General features: G+C 40.6%; 1 protein-coding gene across 2 annotated transcripts in view; it reads right to left on the bottom strand.

Annotated features, from left to right (window-relative positions):
- Positions 1 to 21,327, bottom strand: part of MATCAP2 (microtubule associated tyrosine carboxypeptidase 2) — a 52,196-nt gene that overhangs the window by 14,504 nt on the left and 16,365 nt on the right. The window contains exon 1 of one of the 2 annotated variants that reach the window (XM_075558192.1): positions 15,228 to 15,777. The exons of the other annotated variant lie outside the window; for it this stretch is intronic. Within the exon in view, the coding sequence (XP_075414307.1) occupies positions 15,228 to 15,644 (417 nt within the window). The 5' untranslated portion in view covers positions 15,645 to 15,777. Of the gene's footprint in view, positions 1 to 15,227; positions 15,778 to 21,327 lie in introns of those variants that run through there. 2 annotated transcript variants of the gene reach the window in all.

The raw sequence follows: 21,327 nt of genomic DNA, 5'->3' as shown, positions 1-21,327 counted from the left end.
GGCATTAGAAGACCCAAAACAAACAATCCTATCAACGTGAACGAGGAGGGTCAAAGTGGAAATCCAAAGTCCATCTGTAGGCAATAGGACATCCCCTCACAGAAGGGTCACAGGGAAAGGACAAACTAGTCGGTGCAGCATAGCACCGATGAAACACACAACATTCCTCTAGCTCTTTAATGCTTCCTACCCCGTCCCCTGCCACTATCATGACTCCAGTTCTATCTTACAAATCTGGCTAGACCAGAGCCAGTTCAGATAAGAGCTCTTGACACACAGAATTCAGGACAGATAACCCCTCAGGAACAATGGGAGCAGTGATACCATGAGCGTAGGGAGAAGGTAGGGAAAGAAGGGGGAGAAAGGAGTAAATGATCACAACGATCAGATTATAACCCCCACGCCCCTGGGGGATGAACAACAGAAACATGGGTGAAAGGCGAGAGCAGACAGTGTAAGATATGAAAATAATAGTAATTTATAATTTATCAAGGGTTCGCGAGGGTGGGTAAGGGAGGGAGGGAAGAGATTCTAATACCAAGGGCTCAAGTAGAAAGAAAATGTTTTGAAAAATTATGATGGCAACATATATACAAATGTGCTTGATACAATTGATGTGTGGATTGTTATAAGAGCTGTAAGAGCCTCCAATAAAATGATTTCTATAAAAAAAGACAGACTTAGAAACGAAGCTCAATCATAATACAGGGACTGCTTAAACCAAAACCCAAACCTCCTGGCATATATGTACCTATTCCTCATGCCCCATCCTCGCTGGGGTGGTTTTTAAGTATCTGTATTTGGATGTTTTCTTTGTATCCACCATGTATCTTGGCCAATAATTCCAGTACCATATTAGAAAATGATATATCTGAATCCTGAGTTCCATCAGACAGTATCAGTTGGGACTGTACCTCTTACCAAAATTGAGTTGATATAAGCTCCCAAAAGAATTGTGCCTTTTTGGAAAAATATTAGGGCAAGAACTATATATACTTTGCTAAATTACGTAGTATGTCACCTATGCTCACAAATTAATCATTTATGAATCATTATTCTTTGAGAGAATAGAAGGATAAATACTATTTCAATAAAGGGAGCTTGGTGGTGCGGTAAGGTCAGCAATTCAAACCCACCAGCTGCTCTAATGGAGAAAGATGAGGCTATAAAGATATATGGTCCCGGAATTGCTATATAGGGCCACTATGAGTTGGAAATGAATCAATGCCAGTGGGTTATTTTAAATAAAATAACTTACACATATCTCAAGCATTAAAAAAACTATGTTCAGAGAAGGGGGACTTAGAACACAAATAAACCAAATGTCCTGTGGGAGGGAAGCAGTCCTAGCTCTCCTGATCTGGCTGCCAGTTACAGTGCTGCACAGAACAGAACAGAACACGGCCATTGTCACGATGCTGCGACACTGCCATCTCAATGTCTTGGAGAAGCACTCTTACTGTCCTTTATGAAAACAAGAATAATCAACATCTTTTCAACAAAGGGTACTTGGACAATTAGATAGACATATATCAAAAAACAAAGGTGGGTCCTTATCTTATATCATATACAAAAATTAACTCCAAGATCTAAATATAAGAGCTCATAATGATGAGCTGATACCAAGAGCTCAAGTAGAGAGAAAATATTTTGAAAATGATAATGGCAACAAATATACAAATGTGTTTGACACAATGTATGTATGCATGTATTGTCATAAGAATTGTATGAGCACCAATAAAATTATTTTTAAAAAGTAAAGCCAAGTTCCTGAAAACAAAAAGAGCTCATAATCTTGAAAATCTATAGAAAATTGCAACACCACAACAAGAAATAGCTTTAGCTATCATTATTAAGTTTCATCAAACAATCTGACTCAGGACTGATCCTATAGGACTGGGCAGAGGTGCCCACGAGTTTCCAAAACTGTAACCTAGAAGGAGTAGAAAGCTATCATGATCATTTCTTTATATGATTGCTGGGCGCTTTTATATGGATGTCATAGTAGTGAATTGCCTAGTCACGTCTTCTGCCCATTTTGGGATTGGATTAGTTGTGCTTTTCAGTAGTCATGTGCTAAAAAACAATTTCCTGCTTTCACTGCAGTTTTTACTCAATAAACACTACACACAGTGAGAACCCTAATGTGATATGAGGCCAGGTGATAATGGGGACAAACTGGCGGTCAGGCGACTCGGTCTTGTGCTAGGCATCTACCATTTACTGACTGTGTGATCGTAGGTATGTCATTTTACCTTACTCGGGTTTTGTTAGTTCACTAGCAAGTGGTGATGAGTATCTCTGTCCTACTTACATCAGAGGGGTGTTGTGAGGATGAAATCGGAGGAGACAGACGGAGACAGAAAGAGATAAGATGGCTGTGGATGTGTTTTGTAATCTATATCCCATGTGACAGCATCCTATTTACATTTTAGAAAACTGCTGTGCTTTAATTTGAGAATTTAAGGGAATTAAATTGCGCTCCAATGCTTTTCTTAAAGTAAAAAGGGAAAGTTTCAATAATTTGACATTAAATATAAGAACTCCCCTTCATCAAAAGCATCACACAAGCTGATCTTAAAGTGTTCAGGAAGAAAGTAAATGTTTGAAACTGATTGCAGTAGCAATTATACAAGTCTGAGTGATCCATTTGATTCATGGTATGTTATCACATCTGTAAGAGCTCCCAGTAAAATGAGGAACAAAAAATAAACCAAAAGAGCATCACACAGTGAAAACACGACCCACAAACTAAGAGAAACTATTTGTAACATATTGGTATCCAAAACATAAATAACATGAAAAAGACAAAAATAGTGTATATTAAAGCCATAATAATATACCACTTACCACCCGCCACCTCACATTTTCGAAATGATGACAACCAGCTATGTATTTAATGCTGGTGAGGAAGCATAACATAAAGAAGGGGGAAGTTTGGAAATGAATACATTTCCAAGGGGATGTCAATACATTTTGGGGAACCATCCCAGTATCTTTTAGTTCCACTGTTCTTTTTTTCAAATACACCAATCCTTTATTCATTGTCTAGCTATCGCATGCATATCAGGTGAGTGGGCATACTGTAGTTTGGGTCAGCACACCTCGTTCTTCACAGCGACATCTTTGAGACTTTACAGCGCTCTTGTGCAGCAGATTTGCCCAGTGCAATACATTTGACCTCTTGATAGCTGCTTCCACCAGCACAGATGATAGATTCAAGCAAAATGAAACCCTTAACAACTTCAAATTCCATTTTTCCATGAACTTTTGAAGCCTTCATGTAGTAAGATTTCATCTAAATAAAGTTCAAAACCTTTCAAATCTCACTGCCGTCAAGTCTATTTCCCCTCACAGTGACCAGTAGTACTGGGTGAGCCTGCCCTGTGGGCATCTGAGACAATAACTCTTTACGGGAGTGGAAAGCCTTGTCTTCCTCCTGCTCAGAGGCTGGTGGTTTCGACCGTGACCTTGTAGATAGAAGCCCAAGTGTATCCCACCATGCTACCAGGAATCTAGAACAAAACAAAGTCACACGTTCTTAAGAGAAATAAGCACACGTGCATAACCACCATGAAGAAAAGCAAGGCAGGTGTAATGCTAAGCACGAGTCAGTCAGGGATTCTTTCAAATGAGCATATTACAAAATCTTAACAGTGGCCATATTTCTTTTCTTAAATTGTTCAATATATCATTATCCTGATATCTACTGTATGTTTTATAAACAATTCTTTGCATCTATTCTGCAGTTAGTAAACAAAGAAAACAGCATACAGCTATCCCAATCCAACTGACTCGCAAGTATCCAAAACCATCTGCTGATAGGTTTCCAGAAATGGCAGATTGGCTCAATAGTCTGAGAGAGTATTTCATAACATCTGGATCTGAGCAACTCTAGCAACCTCAGGTCTGTTGGAAGCACATTCTGAACATTATCAACCAATGACAACCATGACTAATCATAGGCCATCTTTAATAGGGGTCTTGGGAAAGTCAATCAATAGCATGGCATAATGTATCATGTTTATGTTAATGCTTTGCCTGACCTGCTAATTAATATCCAATCCCTACCCTCTCTCCATCTCCTCACTGGTTACAGAAAATAAGAATATCTAAAACTTTCCCTCATAAAACAATACCCAGTAACTCCAGGAAAAACCACACAGTGAGCCAGTCCAGAAAGCCAGTGTTTTCACGAACTTTTTATTTTAGTCTACTTGAAAGAGAAGTGGATGAGGCATTATTTAATATAGGATTCCAAGGAGATAGATTCCTATAAATCTAGAAAGTTTTCTACTTAAATGGCTCCCCTTTCTCTCAATGTGCTCCTCAGAAGTTAGAAATAAACACACACACACGCAAACTTCAGTATTGTGAGAACTTCACAACCAACAGCAAAATTCCAACAACTGAATGCATTTTTCAAAGGTGGCCATTGCTTCTTGGCAGAACATTAAGTACATGAAGACCTGTGAGCAGTCAGTCAGGTCTACTCCGGGCACTGCAGCCATATCCTGGCAGACAGTAGAGTCGGGGGTGCACATTCAAACACCGGTAGCTGTAAGCCACTGCAAATACCTGTGCAAACCTGCTGGCCATAAAACACCCGAGAGGCAAGAAAAGAGAGTATTTGACTCCAGAATTTTAAAAAGCCACTGTGCTTGCCAAATAAAATGCACATGTAGGCTGGACCAGATTTTTGAACTACAAACCTCAATCCTTTAAAGTTTATAAAACACTTCACTAAATTTCCAGCAGACCATCAGTAGAAATCATTCATTCATCTAATTATTCACTCACTATTTGTCCACTCATTCATTTCATGGTCACCTTCTAAGTCCCCATCACTGATACTTCTATTCTTTTTTTATATTTTTTCATAAGTGAAGTCCCTGTGCTACATCAAACGGGAAGAAAAACAGACATAAAGGAGTAAACTGCTCTGGTGGAGGCGTAAGTGGTATGAGATCATAGAGAAAGTCTAAGAGGTGGGGGATTAGAGGGTATCCCAAGAAAAAGGGAATATTATTGTTAAAAACATATACAAACCAAAGAAAGTGAAACACAGTTTGACTTCACAAAGCTTATTCTGAGGGAGGCAGGCACCAGGAGATGGATTTATTCCGTGCTGAAACTGTGCTACATTTGGGGAGTAGTTAAAATAAACTTCACTTTTACAAGCATTCCAGTTTGGTGCTGACAACAAGAAACCTACGGATGATACACAGTATGTCAACTGCTAAAACTGATGCAAGATGAAGTGGGTGTATAGTTGTTTTAGAGAAAGTAAGTATGAAAGATCAAGGCCCTGTCGGCCAGGTTAAAAGCTTTATTTTATCCCAATTATGGGGAACCCGACCAAACTATAATGATTTTTTTAAAGGTACAGATAATTATATTCTACATATTTACAAAACCAGGAGAAACGGGAATCTAAAACAATAATTCCATCTTCAGTGAATGAACAAGTGAAAGAATCTAGCTGGGCAAATAAGACTGGAGGCCTGGGGTGTAGCGGGTTACACATTAGGCTGCTAACCACAAGGTCAGCAGTTCAAAACCAGTCAATGCAGGAGAGAAAGATGAGGCTTCTTACTCCCATAAAGAGTTACAGTCTTGAAAACCCACAGAGGCAGTTCTACTCTGTTCTCAAGGGTCACTATGAGTTGGAATTGACTCGACGGCAGTGAGAGAATGAGTCTGGGCAGAGACGGATGTCCCTCTCCTTCCCCTTGGTTCATCTTCCCATTCTTTGTGTTGCAAGGGTAGCACTAGTTTGGATGTATAATGTCACGGTGAGTGGGAATCCCCGAGGGTAACTGTCAGGTTATAAGATTTACGCACAGTTTAGTATTAGACTTTTCTGTCACCATTTAGGATAGAAAAAGTAGATGTTTAAGCAAAAACAACAATGGTTATAATGAGAGCCTACAGGTGGACATGTTGGACAATGTTTTAAAGGTGCATCAATAAACCATTGTTTCAATGAGTCATCAAGGTTAAACCTTCTTCCAAGGACATGCACTCTGATTGGGTTGCTTCAATCTCTGGTCTGTAAGAAAATCTTTCCTGTTATTAAGGTTAAGAAAGAACTCCACTTCTCTAACCTAATACACGAGGCTGCTGTGTATTTCTACACATCTTACAATGTTATGGTATGTGTGAAAAGTTTGTGATTCGCTAAATAGAAAATTAGGCCTTCTAGTGAGGGGCATAAAACAGGTTTCTTTTTTCATCTCCCTCATGTTAACAACTTGAGGTTTATAAAAATAAAACACTAGAGTACTCACTGCCTCTGACTTGATTCTGACTTATAGCGACTCTGTGGGACACAGTAGACTCCTGTGGGCTTCTAAGGCTATAAATCTCTATGGAAGCAAAAAGCCCCACCCTGTGCTCTCAGAGAGGCTGGTGCAACCACACTGCTGACCTGGCAGTCAGCAGCCCACCGTGCAGCCCAGGCGCCTACTACAAGGCCAGCATGCTTACAACATAACAGTACGTCATTTTATGTCAGGGCACCCTGCTAGCAATGAAGGCACTTGACTTCTGGTTTCTACAAAAAGAAAAACAGATGAGTGAAATCGCAAATATATTTGTCACCTACATATCTAATCCTCACAAATCAACTTTCGTCTTGCTTTAAAACACTGCCATTGTATGCACTTATTTTGTACATGTTTTAAGATAACCAATCCCGTTTACACTATAAACACAAAAGCCAAAACGCAGACACTTGTGCAATACTTAGGGCTCTCTGGATGACCTGGCAATCTGCTTTCTTAAATATTCCAAATCAAAATCCATTGCTGTCAACATTTATAAACTGAAAGACCTCATATAAAATTCAACTTATAAATGTTGATGACTAATTCTATTAAACAAAAAATGTAAAGACCTCATATAAAATTCACCAATTGCTCATACGTCTGAAGCTGAAGAAAAATTTTAAAAGTCCACAAGGAGCCAAAATACAACCTTGAGCATACAGTATGTGAATGTCGAGAACATCTCCACAGCAGATTTGCTGCACTGAACACTGATGGCAGAAGACCTGATGCGCTGTGGGATGACATCAAGATCGTACTGAAGTAAAAGTTATTAAAAAGATAGAAAGAAAGAAGAAATCAAACTGGATGTCACAAGAGACTCTGACACTTGTTAGGTGACACGGAGTTGGTTCCAACTCATAGTGACTCTGCGTACAACAGAACACAACACGGCGCAGCCCTGGGCCGTCCTTACATCTGATCCTGTTTGAGCCCATCAGTGCAGCCACTGTGTCAATCTATCTTGTCAAAGGTCTTCTTCTTTTCGATGTCCCACTATTTTCCCAAACATGATGTCCTTCTCCAGGGACTAGCCTCTCCTGGCACATATACAAAGTACATGAGACTAAGTCTTGCCATCCTTGCCTCTAAGGAATATTCTGGCTGGACTTCTTCCAAGAGAGGTTTATTTGTGCTTTACTTTCAATATTCTTTGCCAGCACCACAATTCAAAGGCATTGAATCTTCTGTGGTCTTCTTATTCAATATCCAACTTTCACATACATATGAGGCAAATGAAAATACCATGGCTTGGGTCAGGCGCACCTTAGTACTCAAAGTAATATCCCTGATTTTCAACACTTTAAGGAGGTCTTGTGAAACAAATTTACCCAGTGCCATGCATTCTTTGATCTCTTGACTACTGGTTCCATGAGCACTGGTGTAAATTCAAGCAAAATGAAATCCTTGACAACTTCAACGTTTTTTCTATTGACAACAATATTACCTATTAGTCCAGTTGTGAGGATTCTGATTTTCTTTACATTGATCATAGGAGTAGTGAAGGCAAATGGAAGAAATTATGAAATCAAAGAGCTGAACACAAATCTTCAAAGGGCAGCTAGAGAAGACAAAGTAAAATATGATAGTGAAATGTGCAAAGATATAGAGTTATGAAACTAAAAAGGAAGAAGGTGCTCAGCATATCTTAATATGAAAGAACTGAAAAAAAATCGAAGCCTCAAGTTGAAACATTGAAAGATTCCATAGGAAAAATATTGACTGATGCAGGAAATAGCAAAAGAAGATGGAAAGAATATACAGTCACTATACCAAAAAAGAGCTAGTCAACATTCTACCACCAATTACAACAGGAAGAAGTCCAAGCTGCACTGAAAGCATTAATCAAAACCAAAGCCCCAGGAATTGATGAAACACTAATGGAAATGTTTCCACAATCTGATGAAGCACTTGAAGCACTCACTCAACTATGCCAGGAAATTTAAAAGACAGCTTCTTGGAAGCAATCCCTATTTGTACCTATTTTAAAGAGAAGTGACTGTGTTAGTCTGGGTACATTAGAGAAACACATCCACAGAAAGTCGTATGTAGAAGAGAGGGTTTTATATAAAGGGTAAGTGAACATAAATAACATCCCAACCAGTGCTGCCCAAACCCACAAGTTCAACTTAGCCCACATGTCTGACATCAATCCACAAAGTCCTCCTCCATCTCACAAAACACAAAAAATAACACTGACTGCAGGAGGAAAGCCGAATCAGTGAACATGTAAGCATCTCAGCGCTGGCAGAGGTCTCCACACAGCTGCTCCAGGACCCAGGCCTGCATTGGGGTTGGTCCATGCGACTTCTCCTTGGGGATGTCTTGCAGGAAGTGAAACCTTGCCACCTTAAGCAGGGAACTGGTTAAGGCAGCTACACCCTGGTCCGACCACCAGAAAGCAAGAGACCCTAAAACTAGCAAGGCAAGGCTCACCAATTCATTTATCTCTCTGCCCTTCACTTAATCCCACATGTTTTTTGGCCAGGTTGGCATAGTAAACTTTAACTTTATCAGTGACCCAACAGAATGCTGAAATTATAGAACAATATCATTGATATAACATGCAAGTAAAATATTGCCAAAGATCATCCAACAATGGTTGCAGCAGTACACTGACAGGGAGCTGTCAGAGGTTTAGGTCTGATTCAGAAGAGGACATGGAACAAAGGATATTATTGCTGATGTCTGATGGCTCTTGGTTGAAAGCAGAATATTACTTGTGTTTCAATAACTATGCAAAGACATTCAACTGTGTGGATCATAACAAACTATGAACAGCTTTGAGAAGAATGGGAATTCCAGAGCACATCATTGTACTCATGAAGAACTTATACGTGGACCAAGAGGTAGTTGTGTGAACAGAACAAAGGAATACTGAGTGGTTTTCAATCAGGAAAGGTGTAAGTATCCACTCATACTCATTTAATCTGTATTCTAAGCAAATGATTTAGAGAAGCTGGATTATATGAAGAAGAATCTGAGAACAAGTTTAACAACTGGCAAGATGCAGATGACAAAACCTTGCTTGCTAAAAGTGAAGACTTGAAGCACTTGCTGATGAACATCAAGAATTGTAGTCTTAAATAATAATAATAATCGAATTCTTCAGTATGGATCACAGCTCAATGTGAAAAAAAGACCAAAATCCTCACAACTGGACCAATCAGTAACATCATGATAGATGGAGACAAGGTTGAAGGTGTCAGGATTTTGTCTTCCTTGGATCCACAATCAATGCTCAAAGAATCAGCAGTCAAGCAATCAGGCAACCTGTTGCAATAGGTAAATCTGCTACACAAGACCTCTTTAGAGCATTGTGAAGCCAGGATGTTACTTAGAGGACTGAGATACTCCTGACTCAAGCCATGGCATTTTCAACTGCCTCATATGTATATGAAAATTGGAGACTGAATCAGGAAGACTGAAGAAGAACTGATGCATTTAATGCATTTTGACTATGATGTTGATGAAAATGGATTACCAAAAGAATAAACAAATGTGTCTTTGAAGACGAACAGCAGAATACTCTTTAGAGACAAGGATGGACAGACTTTGTCTTAAGTATCAATACTTTGGATATGTTGTCAGGAGACACCAATCCCTGGAGAACATCACACTTGGTAAAGGAAGGCCCTCAATGAGATGCACTGACACAAAAGCCACAACAGTGGGTTCAAACATAAAACATTTATGAGGATGGTGCAGGACACAGCAGTGTTTTGCTCTGTTGTATACAGGATCGCTATGAGTCAGACCAGACTCAAGGTATCTAGAAACAGCAACATATAAAATGCTGATCCCTACCTTCTCTTGAAAACCCTGAAGGAGTGATCAAGCTGTATCCAAACTGTGTCTCAAGTAAACTATTTTCTGGTTTCCAGTTAGCTACTGTGTCCAGCCATCTCCCTGTAGTCTTTTATGGTACCTGCCCAGATCCTGTAGGCATACAACCTGACTCCAAAGAGTTTGCTAACTCAAAAGATAACAATTAGAATTAATTTCTGAATACACTTAGGTAGTTTATCTGTCCTTTCAATATCTGAATGTCATAAATGAAAATTACTTGCCCTGCCAGAGAATGCTGTGCTGTTTGGGTGTTGGGTTAAAAAAAAAAAGGAGCTTAACAGAATCAGAGCCCATTATTCTTCTGTATTTTGAGTACCCCTGAGATTTTATAATTCTGCCAAGTTACTACACTTGATAGCATGGTACCATGAATTTCAATGACTTAGCTTTAAATAAAAAAACAAAATTTTAGAGAACTATACTGACAATAAGAATTGTTTTTCACTTAAATATAGAACATAGTCACTTTATCTGATATTTAATGTGTGGTTCTGATGAAAATAGATTTTGTAAGAGCTATCAGAGTCCTTTTAAAAATGAACTGTTTTCTTCTAAGTCGCCATAGCTACAATCTCCTTGTCTTAGTTATCTAGCTCTGCTATAACAGATGGCATTAACAAATGGAAATGTACCTTCTCACTGGTTAGGAGGCTCGAAGACCAGAGTCAGAGCAGTGGTTCTAGGGGAAGGCTTTCTGTGAGCTCTGGAGGAAGGCCTGCTTCAGTTCAGCTTCTGCTTCCTCGCCCCTCACTGCCCGGGAGGCGATTCCGACCCAGAGGGACACTACAAGACAAGGTAGGGCTGTCGCTCTTTATGGGAGTAGAAGGCCTCGTCTTTCTCCTACATGGGGGCTGGTGCGTTTGAACCAATGGCCTGTGAGTAACAGCCTAACATACAACCACTACGCCCACAGGACTCCCTTCTGCTTTCTAGGTCCTGGTGTTTACCTTACCCCATATCTACTTCCATTACTTGTTTAATTTCCTTTGATCTCAAAAGAAGTAGCCATTGTAATGTAGCAGGTTAAGAATTGAGCTGGTAACCATCAGGTCAGAGATTCAAACCTATCAACTGTTTGTTCCTTAGGAGGAAAAAAATGGCTCTCTGCTCGCGTAAAGATCGACAGTCAGAGAGACCCGCTAAGGGGTGGTTCTACTCTGTGCTGCAGCACCGCTTCATCAGCACCAACTCAGTGACAGTGGGCATATCTCAAATGAGACTGACGAGACATGCCCTGTACTAGTCCTGTCTCATTTACAAAACAAGTACAATCCAGTCTTAAACGGGATTGTTACCAATGAAGAGGTCACGATTCACAACACAGATTTTGGGGAGACACAACTCAACCCTAACATCCCTCATGGACATAGCTTCTTAAAGAAATACAAGTCATTCTTTAATATTTTGTTATTAGTAAGCCCATATGCTTGTCTTCAGTGAAATTCTGAGTTCACACTTTCAGGCTCCAAGCAGTCTGAAAGCCCTGCTTGCTCTGAGGTGTATGGTGTGCTCAGAAGATGCCTTGTCTAAGATGTCTTCCCTTCAAGATGCTGACAGGGAAAAACCTCACAAATGAAAAATGTTAATATGTCATCTCCTGAGAGTCCACTTGAAACACCTGCTTTCTGCTGACAATGCCTTGGTACCGTTTCTGTTTTCTCACACAGGGAGATTAGAGAAGCTGCATTTACTGTCCTTGAAGAAAAGCAAGTTTCATTTTTCTATATTAAATTATGGCTACATTATGAAGGATAAGATAAATGTATGTGTACGTGCAGTACAACATGGCTTTGTTCTCCTCCTGGCTCTGTCAGTGACTCCACTCACACCTCTGCTACCTCGGTACCTTCATAGAAGTCTGAAAGGTATTTGCCAAAGGTTTCAAGTGGAATGTACAGTAGAAATAACTACATTGAACTGGTGAATGTTTCTCCCCCCACCTCCCCATTAGGATTTGTCACTTAAATAAACACATTTCACTCATTTGGAAAATTACTTTGGGCACCCCAAACTACCTGCCAATTATATTGCACTAGGAAAGCACCATTATCTGAAGTAGAAGAATTTTTAGTTAACACAGCAGTGGAAACTCAACTTCTCTGTGATTAATACACCTGTGGAAGAATATCTGTACATTTTTACAAAGTGACACAACTAAATAAATAATGTGACAGGAAACAGAATCTTGATTCAGTTAGCCACACTCTTTTTTGGACTAGAAACCTAGGACAGACAGATGTGTGTGGTCCAAGAAAGGCTCTCAAGCATCATTTAGCCTATGATGGCGAGAACTGAAGCACACTTTCTGTATAGGAACATGAGTTTAGAGTGTGGGGGCAAAATGAAAATACACATCCTCTTTCTGAACCACAGTGTTCAGGGGAAATTTCAGTTGCTGAGTACATCTCTCTCCTATAATGCAAGAGTTTACAAAGTATTCGTAAATCAAAGACGACTGGGAACTCTTTGGCTCTGATGGGGAGACCAAGTGGGTATGGCTAGAGCCTGAGCAATTCCAAGTCCATTGTGGTAGACTTTAAGTGTGCCTGGAAAGTTGCGCAGCATGCTGCTAGTCTGCCCACTGAAGAAGACTACAACCATCCTTCAATTACACAGGACCAGCTGGGGGTTGGCAAGGTCTTGATAGTGGAAGCCAGAGATCATGGATCCTTGACCACACTGGCCCCTTGGGCAGCACAATTCTCAGAGTCCTAGAGAGCAGCACTGAAGCTGCAGCTTCACAGTTAATGGAGAAGGATGTATGTATGACAGGATGCTATAATCCAGGGGGACCCTGAATACCCTATTTAATCATGGTTTCGCAAGGCCTTGCTTTTTAACTTTCTTTGACTTAGATGTTTTAGCAGAGGTGGCCCTTGTTGAGAGTTTTTTCACAAATGGTGGATGGGACGTACTGGCCGAAGGTGGAACTGCTGTTGCTCTTCCAAGTCCCAGGCAGCCCGACTATGGGCTTTATCAAACACTGTCAAGACCACTCCATGCGGTGGATGCAATTGCCTTGCATGGCAATGAGCATGTCCTCATTGTGGTCCAACAGCAGGAAGTTTCCTCCCAACTAGCCAGGCAGGGGAGGACTCCAAACTAAAGAACACTGTAAACAGTCAACTTGTCAGCACGAAGGGGGACGGGAGTGGGGACAGGGAAGCAAACAGCATTCTTCTAATTATCACAACGACCACACAGCTTACAATTGTGAAAGCTCCATTCGTTCAGATGCAATTTGCACAAACACACATACAGGTCACATGTAAGAATAGCTGCCAAATAAAAAAAAATCTGATCTCTTTGTTAGCGTCTATTATAGGTCAAGCACTGTTTAGTGTTATACAGTGTTATACATGAACTATCTCAATCATCATACCCATTTGACACCTATGGGAGGGAACTCAAACAAACAAACAAGCAAAACAAATAAAACCACTCCCACAGAGTCCATTCCTAATCACAGAGATTCTATAGCATGTTTCTGATGCTGTAAATCTCTAGAGGAGCAAAAAAGTCTCATCTTTCTCCCACTGACTTGCTTGCGGATTTGAACCAATGACCTTGCTGTTAGCAGTCCAACACTTATCCAAAAGCACTACCAAGGCTGTTTAATCATTATGTTTCATACTCCATGTAAAAATATAACTGTACACTACTGAGTTACCCATTCAAGGTACCACCTTTAGCACAGCCTTAGCACATTCAAATGAAGTAAGTGGCCACTTAAAAAAGATAGAAACAGTTAAAAATATTTAAAATATCTAGGATTGTATTCCAACAAAAATGTTTATTAGAAAAAAATTAGGGTCTTAAAAGCTTAAAGATAAACAAGCAGCCATTTAGTTCACACTGAGGAAAATATCTACCAGCCTGTGTGAACATGAGGTCTTGATAGGATTCACTATCAGGCATCAAAGAACAAAAAATCATGTCGGTGTGAATGAAGGGGAGTGTGGAGTAGAGGGGTGGGAAATGAACTGATACCAAGGGCTCAAGTAGAAAGAAAATGTTTTAAAAATGATGATGGCAACACATGTACAAATGTGCTTGACACAATGGATGTATATATGGACTGCAAAAAAAGTTGTAAGAGCCCCCAATAAAATGAGTTTTGTAATTTAAACATCTAGATCTTAAAATAAACAGCAAAAAAAAAAAAAATCTGCCGGCCATCAGTCTAAGAAAGTGTGTGGCAGAAAGAATGCTCAGCAGGGCACGCACCACCGATAATGGAGCCACAGCTTTACCTATCTCATGAACAGATTTTCAATCCTAAAACCAAGTTAGACCCAATATATTACAAAAACCTGTACATAGCTCATTTAACCAAATGTAATCTGTTTTTATGATTCAAAACTACACCTGAAAGGTAAATAACAGCAATTTCTCCTCAAAGGCTTAATTAGCTATATGAAGCTCATCCAAGGACAAAACCACGTGCTGGGTGTCCAGACTGAATAATCTGGAAAGAAAATATCAGTCATCGCGTGATTTGCTGACCTGAAGGGTTATCTTTAAATCCCATCGTTTCCTTCTTTAAATGAGTATCCAAATATTTACTCGATGATGACTAACACACGTTAGTAAAGCAATAACGCGTTCATGGGCAGGAAGCAAGCCAAGCTCTCAAAGCCATCTGTAAGGTTCTAAGTCAGCTGGGAGGTAACATAAATGGGAGAACCGAGAGAGCACAGCCTCTACCTACGGAATTCAAACCAGTTCAAAAACCAAAACCTCAGCTGGCTACACAGCACTTGCCCTGTGGGCTGGCTGGCAAGCCAGTCCATAACTCGCCAGTGAACATCTGAAATCAGAATCCAGAGTGTTTTCTGACCGTAGCTGCTTCCTGATGCCAGGGCTCTACAGAATTGATCAGGGCACAGTCACTGATGACACTCGCCTGGAAGTCTCTCGTTAACATAACACATGAATAACTGGATTCTTTCTGAATGTGCTGTGATGGATTTTTCTGTGTTTGCATCTAGGCTTTCAAACGTCTCAGGCAAGGATAAGTGAGATAGCACTGTTGGAGGGACATTTTACCTGCTTAAGGAATCGGTCAGAGGCGCGGCTGTGCTTGGCTAACATGCTTGGCAGAGCAGGGTTAGCATATTCAAACTGCGGGTTGTAGGTATAGTCAGACTTGAAGAATCTGAGTTTCTCTTTCTCCAAGTTGGTGGGCTTTATAGCAGTCAATATGCAAAATTTTTTTCCAGAAAAGTCATCTTTTTCAAAACTTCTAGACAGCTGAGGCTGCTGCTTTGGCGTTGGTAGAGTGGAGAAATGGCGCCGCTTGACCTTGTTTCTGGGTTTGGGCGGCAGCACTATGTTGTTCCCTGCAACAGAGATATCATAGGTAAACTTTACAGGACTTGACACTGAACTCCTGACAAGGTCAGCAGGCTGCCCCTCCAGGCAGTACCAGCGCCCACTGCTCATCACAGGCACGGGGACTTTCATCTTGCGAAGGTCTTTGCTAAGAGAAGAGCTGGGAGGTTTGATGGGTTTGCTATAGCGTTTGCAGTAGGCAGAGGAAGACAGTTTCTGTGAGTGGTGCTTTTTCCCCTCTTTCCTCTGTAGTAGGACATTGTAGCTACTGGTTCCGGTTGTGAAAATGTCCTTTAGTACTCCAGGGGGTAAATGCGGAATGCTTCTCTTGCTGTCAGTGACCACTGAGTCTTCGGCATTCAGAACAGACGTCTTAGCAAGTTCTTGCTTGGGCCAGTGGAGCTTCTCTGTGTTAATAAACAAAACCAAAACAGAAGAAATAACAGAGATGCCAGATGAAGCCAACTGCTTATTACCTGAAAAGCATTCTGAAAGTTTGGTAAACGTTATTGTTTTGCAACAAGCTTTAGAAATTACATTTTGAATACTCAAAGAGTATATTGCTAATCGTGCTAATACTGTTTTTATACCAAACACTGTAATGCCTTACATACAAGCATGCCCAGGCTAAATTAGCTACAAAACTCTCAACTTCAAACCTTCTAGAGGATCACAGTCTAATGCATATGTGAGATAATACACAAACACATTCATATATGCAAATAATTTGAACACTCAACTCTACCAATGCAGGTGAATTTCTGAGAAAGAAAATAGAATGGTAAGTCAACAAACATTTCTATAAAAGCACAGAAAGGTTTCTATCAAGATGAGAAGCTTTTGTTTCTCAATTTATCCTCTCTCTAGCTCTCTACAATTCTGAAGGCAGCATTTCCATCTCTCTAGCTCTTCCCCCCAAAATTCTGTACTCTTTAGTTTATACATCATCAGTTTTGGCAACCTCTGGCAACTTATATCATTTCCCTTTTACATGTTCTTTGAGTTTCGTGGAAAAAATGAAGTCTGAAAGAGAAGGCTATGAGGGCTGTGGGGTGGATGGGGTAGGGTAGCCCCGTGAATTCCCATAGGTCAGCACTTGGTATCCTTTAAGAATGAGAGGTATATGGTAGCAACGGAAACCAATGCCTTGGCTCAAGTTTTCTGGACTTTTTCTTAACCAATACAGTTTTCCATTTTCTTAAAACTTTCTAGACTATTAAAAGATACAGCCATCTTGCAGCACAGCAACAAGCCCACATGGAAGAAGCACATCAGCCTTTGTGATCATAAGGTGTTGACGGGATCAGGTATCAAGCATTCAAAAGACCCAAAACAAACAAATATATTGATGCAAATGATGGGAGTCAGAGAGGAGACCCAAAGCCCATCTGTAGACGGTTGAGCATTCCCTCACAGAAGGGTCGCAAGGAAGGGATGAGTCAACCAGGGTGCAACATAGCACCGACAGAACACACATCCCTCTAGTTCTTTAATTGCCCCCCCCCCATCATGAGTCCAGTTCTGCCTTACAAATCTGGGTAGACAGGGGATGTACATTGGTACAGAGAAGAGCTCTTGACCCACGAGATCCAGGACAGAAACCCCCCTCAGGAACAGCCATGGAAGTAGCGATACCATGAGGGTAGGGGGATGTCGGGGGAGAAGGTAGAGAAATGGGGAACTGACTACAATAATCAATGTATAACACCCCCACCTCCAGGGGGGCAAACAACAGAAACATGGGTGAAGGGAGATAGCCGAGAGTGTAAGATATGAAAATAATAATAACTTATCATTTATTAGGGGTCCATGAGGGTGGGAGGGATGGAAAAAAGAGGAGCTAATACCAAGGGCTCAAGCAGAAAGATGATGTTTTGAAAATGATGGTGGCAACATATGTACAACATACATACAAATGTGTTTGATGCAATAAGATCTGTAAGAGGTCCCAATAAAATGATTTATTAATTTTTAAAAGTTTAACAGTAAAAAAAAAACCCCAAACCTTTCTCATAGTAAAGCCCCATGATCATCCTGCATTCTTCAAGAAAGTCTATTAAGCCTACCCCTTTGGGATCCTCAAAAACAGTTGCCCAAACCTGAGCTGAGCTCTCTGCCTTGTATTTACCTGGACCAGCAGATGCCTTGGACTGGACCTCCCTTTGAAGCCACTGTGGTGGGACTAAGACAAGTGTATTACAGAGAGAACTTGTCTGCAGCCATCCGCTGATCACAGCAGCATGTTTAAACATGTTGGTTGCAAATAGCCCCATGCGTGCACAAATTGGAAGCCCAGTAGCATGCCTTTCTGACTTCCGCGTATAGAATTGCTAATACAAAAGTAAAACCCCCAAGCATCTTCAAAGCCAAAGGAATTTCAGAATTGGGCACTGGGTGTAGTCATCAGTAAAAAGATGGACAATGCCTTAACTCAAAGATAACTTTCATACTGAATAGATCATTCTCAAACATACATGTCTTAGTATGTCCGTAGCATCAGTAACTGGCTAATTTTCTTTTCTTTTTTTTTTTAACCCTAACCCTAACCCTAACCCACTGGCTAATTTTCTTGAACATTCTAGCTTATAGATGAAGATGAAAGTAAAAGAAGTTGGCTCGTTTTTCTTGGAAGGTTTGAAAGACTATTTTAATGACAGCTACATAGACTTTAGGATATCAAATGGCGGCACATTAAGGAGAGGCCAATTTTGTCTTTAAGTCTCACAAGTGCTTTAGGCAGGTGACTTGATATACTATTGCTCATACACTTATTTTAAATTGTTTCTCTGTAGTCAACAAGTACACCGACTACTATTAAATGCATGGCTCTGAGGAGCACCTGTATAAATACACTGCCTTCTTTCAATCCGATTCTAACCAAGCAGTCTGAATATTTAAATAATAATACAGGGAATTAAGTGTGAAAAGCAAAAGGGATAAACAATAACCTAAGAGTTCACAGAAGTCAGTGACCTATAGGGCAGGGTAGCTAGAACTGTCCCAGTGGGTTTCTGAGGCCTAATTTTTTACAGTGCAGGAGAAAGATGAGGCTTTAAGGCTATTCAGATGCAATTCCAAACTGACAGCCTTGGGGTCTGTCTGAAATCCTGCTCATTTGAACAAGACTGACTTGTGACTGAATCTGCCTAGACACGTCCTTTTCTAAATTCTCCTGCACATAGGGCACATTCTTCCCTCCACATCTCACGGTCCCTTATGTCTGATCTCTCAACCACTGGCTCCTACAGTGGAGGCAGCTTCAATGCATAGATGACTTGCTTAGCTGGCCTCAGGAAAGAGACATTCTAATTCATTTCAGTATTTTGAAAACTGCTTATCAATATATATCTGTAATCTACTTACTCAAGAGTCAAGAGTTTAAAAATAGGATTCAGCATTCTGGGATCTTCTCTCTAATTAGATAATAAAAATAATAGCAGCTGCCTTCTGTTGATACATTTATGCTAGCGTGAGTTGTCATCAAGAACTGGACATGTGATATCACTTAAGCTTCAGAGACGTTGAGAAGATTTTGCTGAAGATTCTGTAGACAGAAAGCAGTAGACAGTGCTAGGCCAGCATGTGAAATCTGAATTCTGGTGTTGACAGAGAACATTAAAGATAACATAAAAGTGTGAACTTGTAAGGGGCTAAATAAAAAAAATAATGCTAAGTAAATGGTATGTACAAGCTGAGAAATAAGAGCCTGATAGCACAGGGTCAAGGTGGAAGGTGGATTACACAAAGCCGCCTTTCAATAAATTGTTAGAGACTCGGTCAGCCAAAAATAAGCAGGACAAACAAACAAAACTTTTATCACAGGCTGGTAGGTCCCATTTCCTCAGGGGTTCCATACTGAAGTGTTGCCAAGTGCTAGTCCAGAGTGGGCAGGGTGGGCAAACAAGGGAGGGACACCAGGGGACAGGCTGCAGCCTAAATGCCCTGGAACAGTGTCAGTCTCCCTAAATGAGACACCACGTTTTAGGAGACGAGAGGTGGGAAGGAAAGGACACTGAAATAGACACTAGGAGGGAAGGAGCATGGGGATGAAGATAAGCCTCGGGTATCATAAGCCTAGAGAGGTTGGGTGAGGCCTGTGAGCAGGCAGGAAGGTAAAGGGAGGTAACCAGGTTCTTTTCTCACTTGATCTTCGCAAGTAAAAGAAAGTAACGTGACATCAAGTTAAAATCAAGCAATAAAACTATTCTGAAGAATTCTTAATTTGATAATTCAATCTATCTGTCAGCCTGATTTAAATTTTTTTTAAATCAGTGTAAAAGTGCTGCCTTTGGTTTCTAAGAGTCAGCAGTTCTATGACCAAAGAGCTAAACTCAAAGAGTTCTTTTGTCACATAGCATGAATGACATTAAGATCCATCATTTTTTCTCATCTCAAACAACCTACGTGCCTGGGGATGCTAAAATCAAAAGTCCTAGACCATCTGCCAAAACACTCGAGGAGAAGTGGAGGGTGGCCGAGGGGTGTGCAGGGCAGAAGCCCGTGCCCCCAGGAGTTCAGCATGTTAGCTCACTTGCCAATTATCTACCTGGGAGACTTAGTATCAGTTCATTTGAAGCTCCATCTGCTGCATGGGTGTGCCAATGCTGTACTTATTTAATAAACACCAATCCTGCCAAATGCTGGACAGCCTGTGACATTCATAGAAGTAGGGCAGGTGGTCCTTCACACAACTCATACAAGGTGGATGTAAATTAATTTCCCAGAGTCTCCCTGATCTTACTTTGTATGAAAACGGACTTACGTAAAGAGCCACCCTTACTCCACGCAGCTGATTCTGTCCCTCTCTCGGGGATCCTATGGGCAGAGCAGAGATGCTCCACGGGTGCTCCAGGCTCAGACCGCAGAGCACCTGGTAGCTTCAAACCACTGACCTTTACGTTCATAGTTGTCACCAGGGTTCCTACTGAAAAGTATTTGAGAACCCAAAATACTATTTTTAGCATTTTAAATGATTGTTTTTGCTTTATGAAAAAAATAATTTTGAACATGCAAAAATAGTTTGTTGGTGCCCTGGAGTGATATAAATGGTTACTGTGCTTAGTTCCTAACCTAAAGGTTAAAAATTTGAGTCTACCCAGAAGTACCTGGGAAGCATGCCTAGGTGATCTACTTCTGAAAAATCAGCCATAAAAAAACCTGAGACAGTACATCCACAAATACTTATATATTTTACAGAAGCTATTTGTATACACACACACACATTAGTGTGGCAGAACACACAGGGGACAAGATTATGAGAAATTCTTATACATATACCTTGAGGGAATGAGGGATCAAGACTATAGTCTCTGAGATATGAAGGTCAATTGGCATAGCATAATTCAGAAAGACAATGAGTAGTGACTGAGGCCCTAAAACTCATGTATGGTGAAACCATGGATCTCTCCCCATCTAGAGGGAAAAGAGTGGTGAAAATGGAAAGGCATATTGAAATAGTCCAGTGGCATAGTGAGTAGTCCACCTCCACCCTGAGACCAGAAGAACCACAGGCTACCGCACCACCACTGTCAACTGCTCTGAAAATATTAGAAGTTCCTGGAAATAATAGGACAGAACGCAGAACAAAATTCAAAGTCCTAACAGACCACGCTTAAATAGAGATTAGCAAAAGTCCCAAGACTAGAGCCCATAATTACCCTTCAGATATGAAATTGAACTCTTAGAATAATCAACCATTTAAAATGAATAGGGCAACATTTACAAGAAGACAGAGTTAGACAAGGTGGAGGTGCAGAGACAGGAAACATGGAGAAAATGAAACAGTTCTACTTTGGCATATCAAAGGTAGCCATTA

Source organism: Tenrec ecaudatus, chromosome 9 (genome assembly GCF_050624435.1).
Source record: "Tenrec ecaudatus isolate mTenEca1 chromosome 9, mTenEca1.hap1, whole genome shotgun sequence".
NCBI classification, from domain to species: Eukaryota; Metazoa; Chordata; class Mammalia; order Afrosoricida; family Tenrecidae; genus Tenrec; species Tenrec ecaudatus.
Note: the sequence above shows the minus strand (reverse complement) of the source record. Positions and strands in the feature narration are given on the sequence as shown.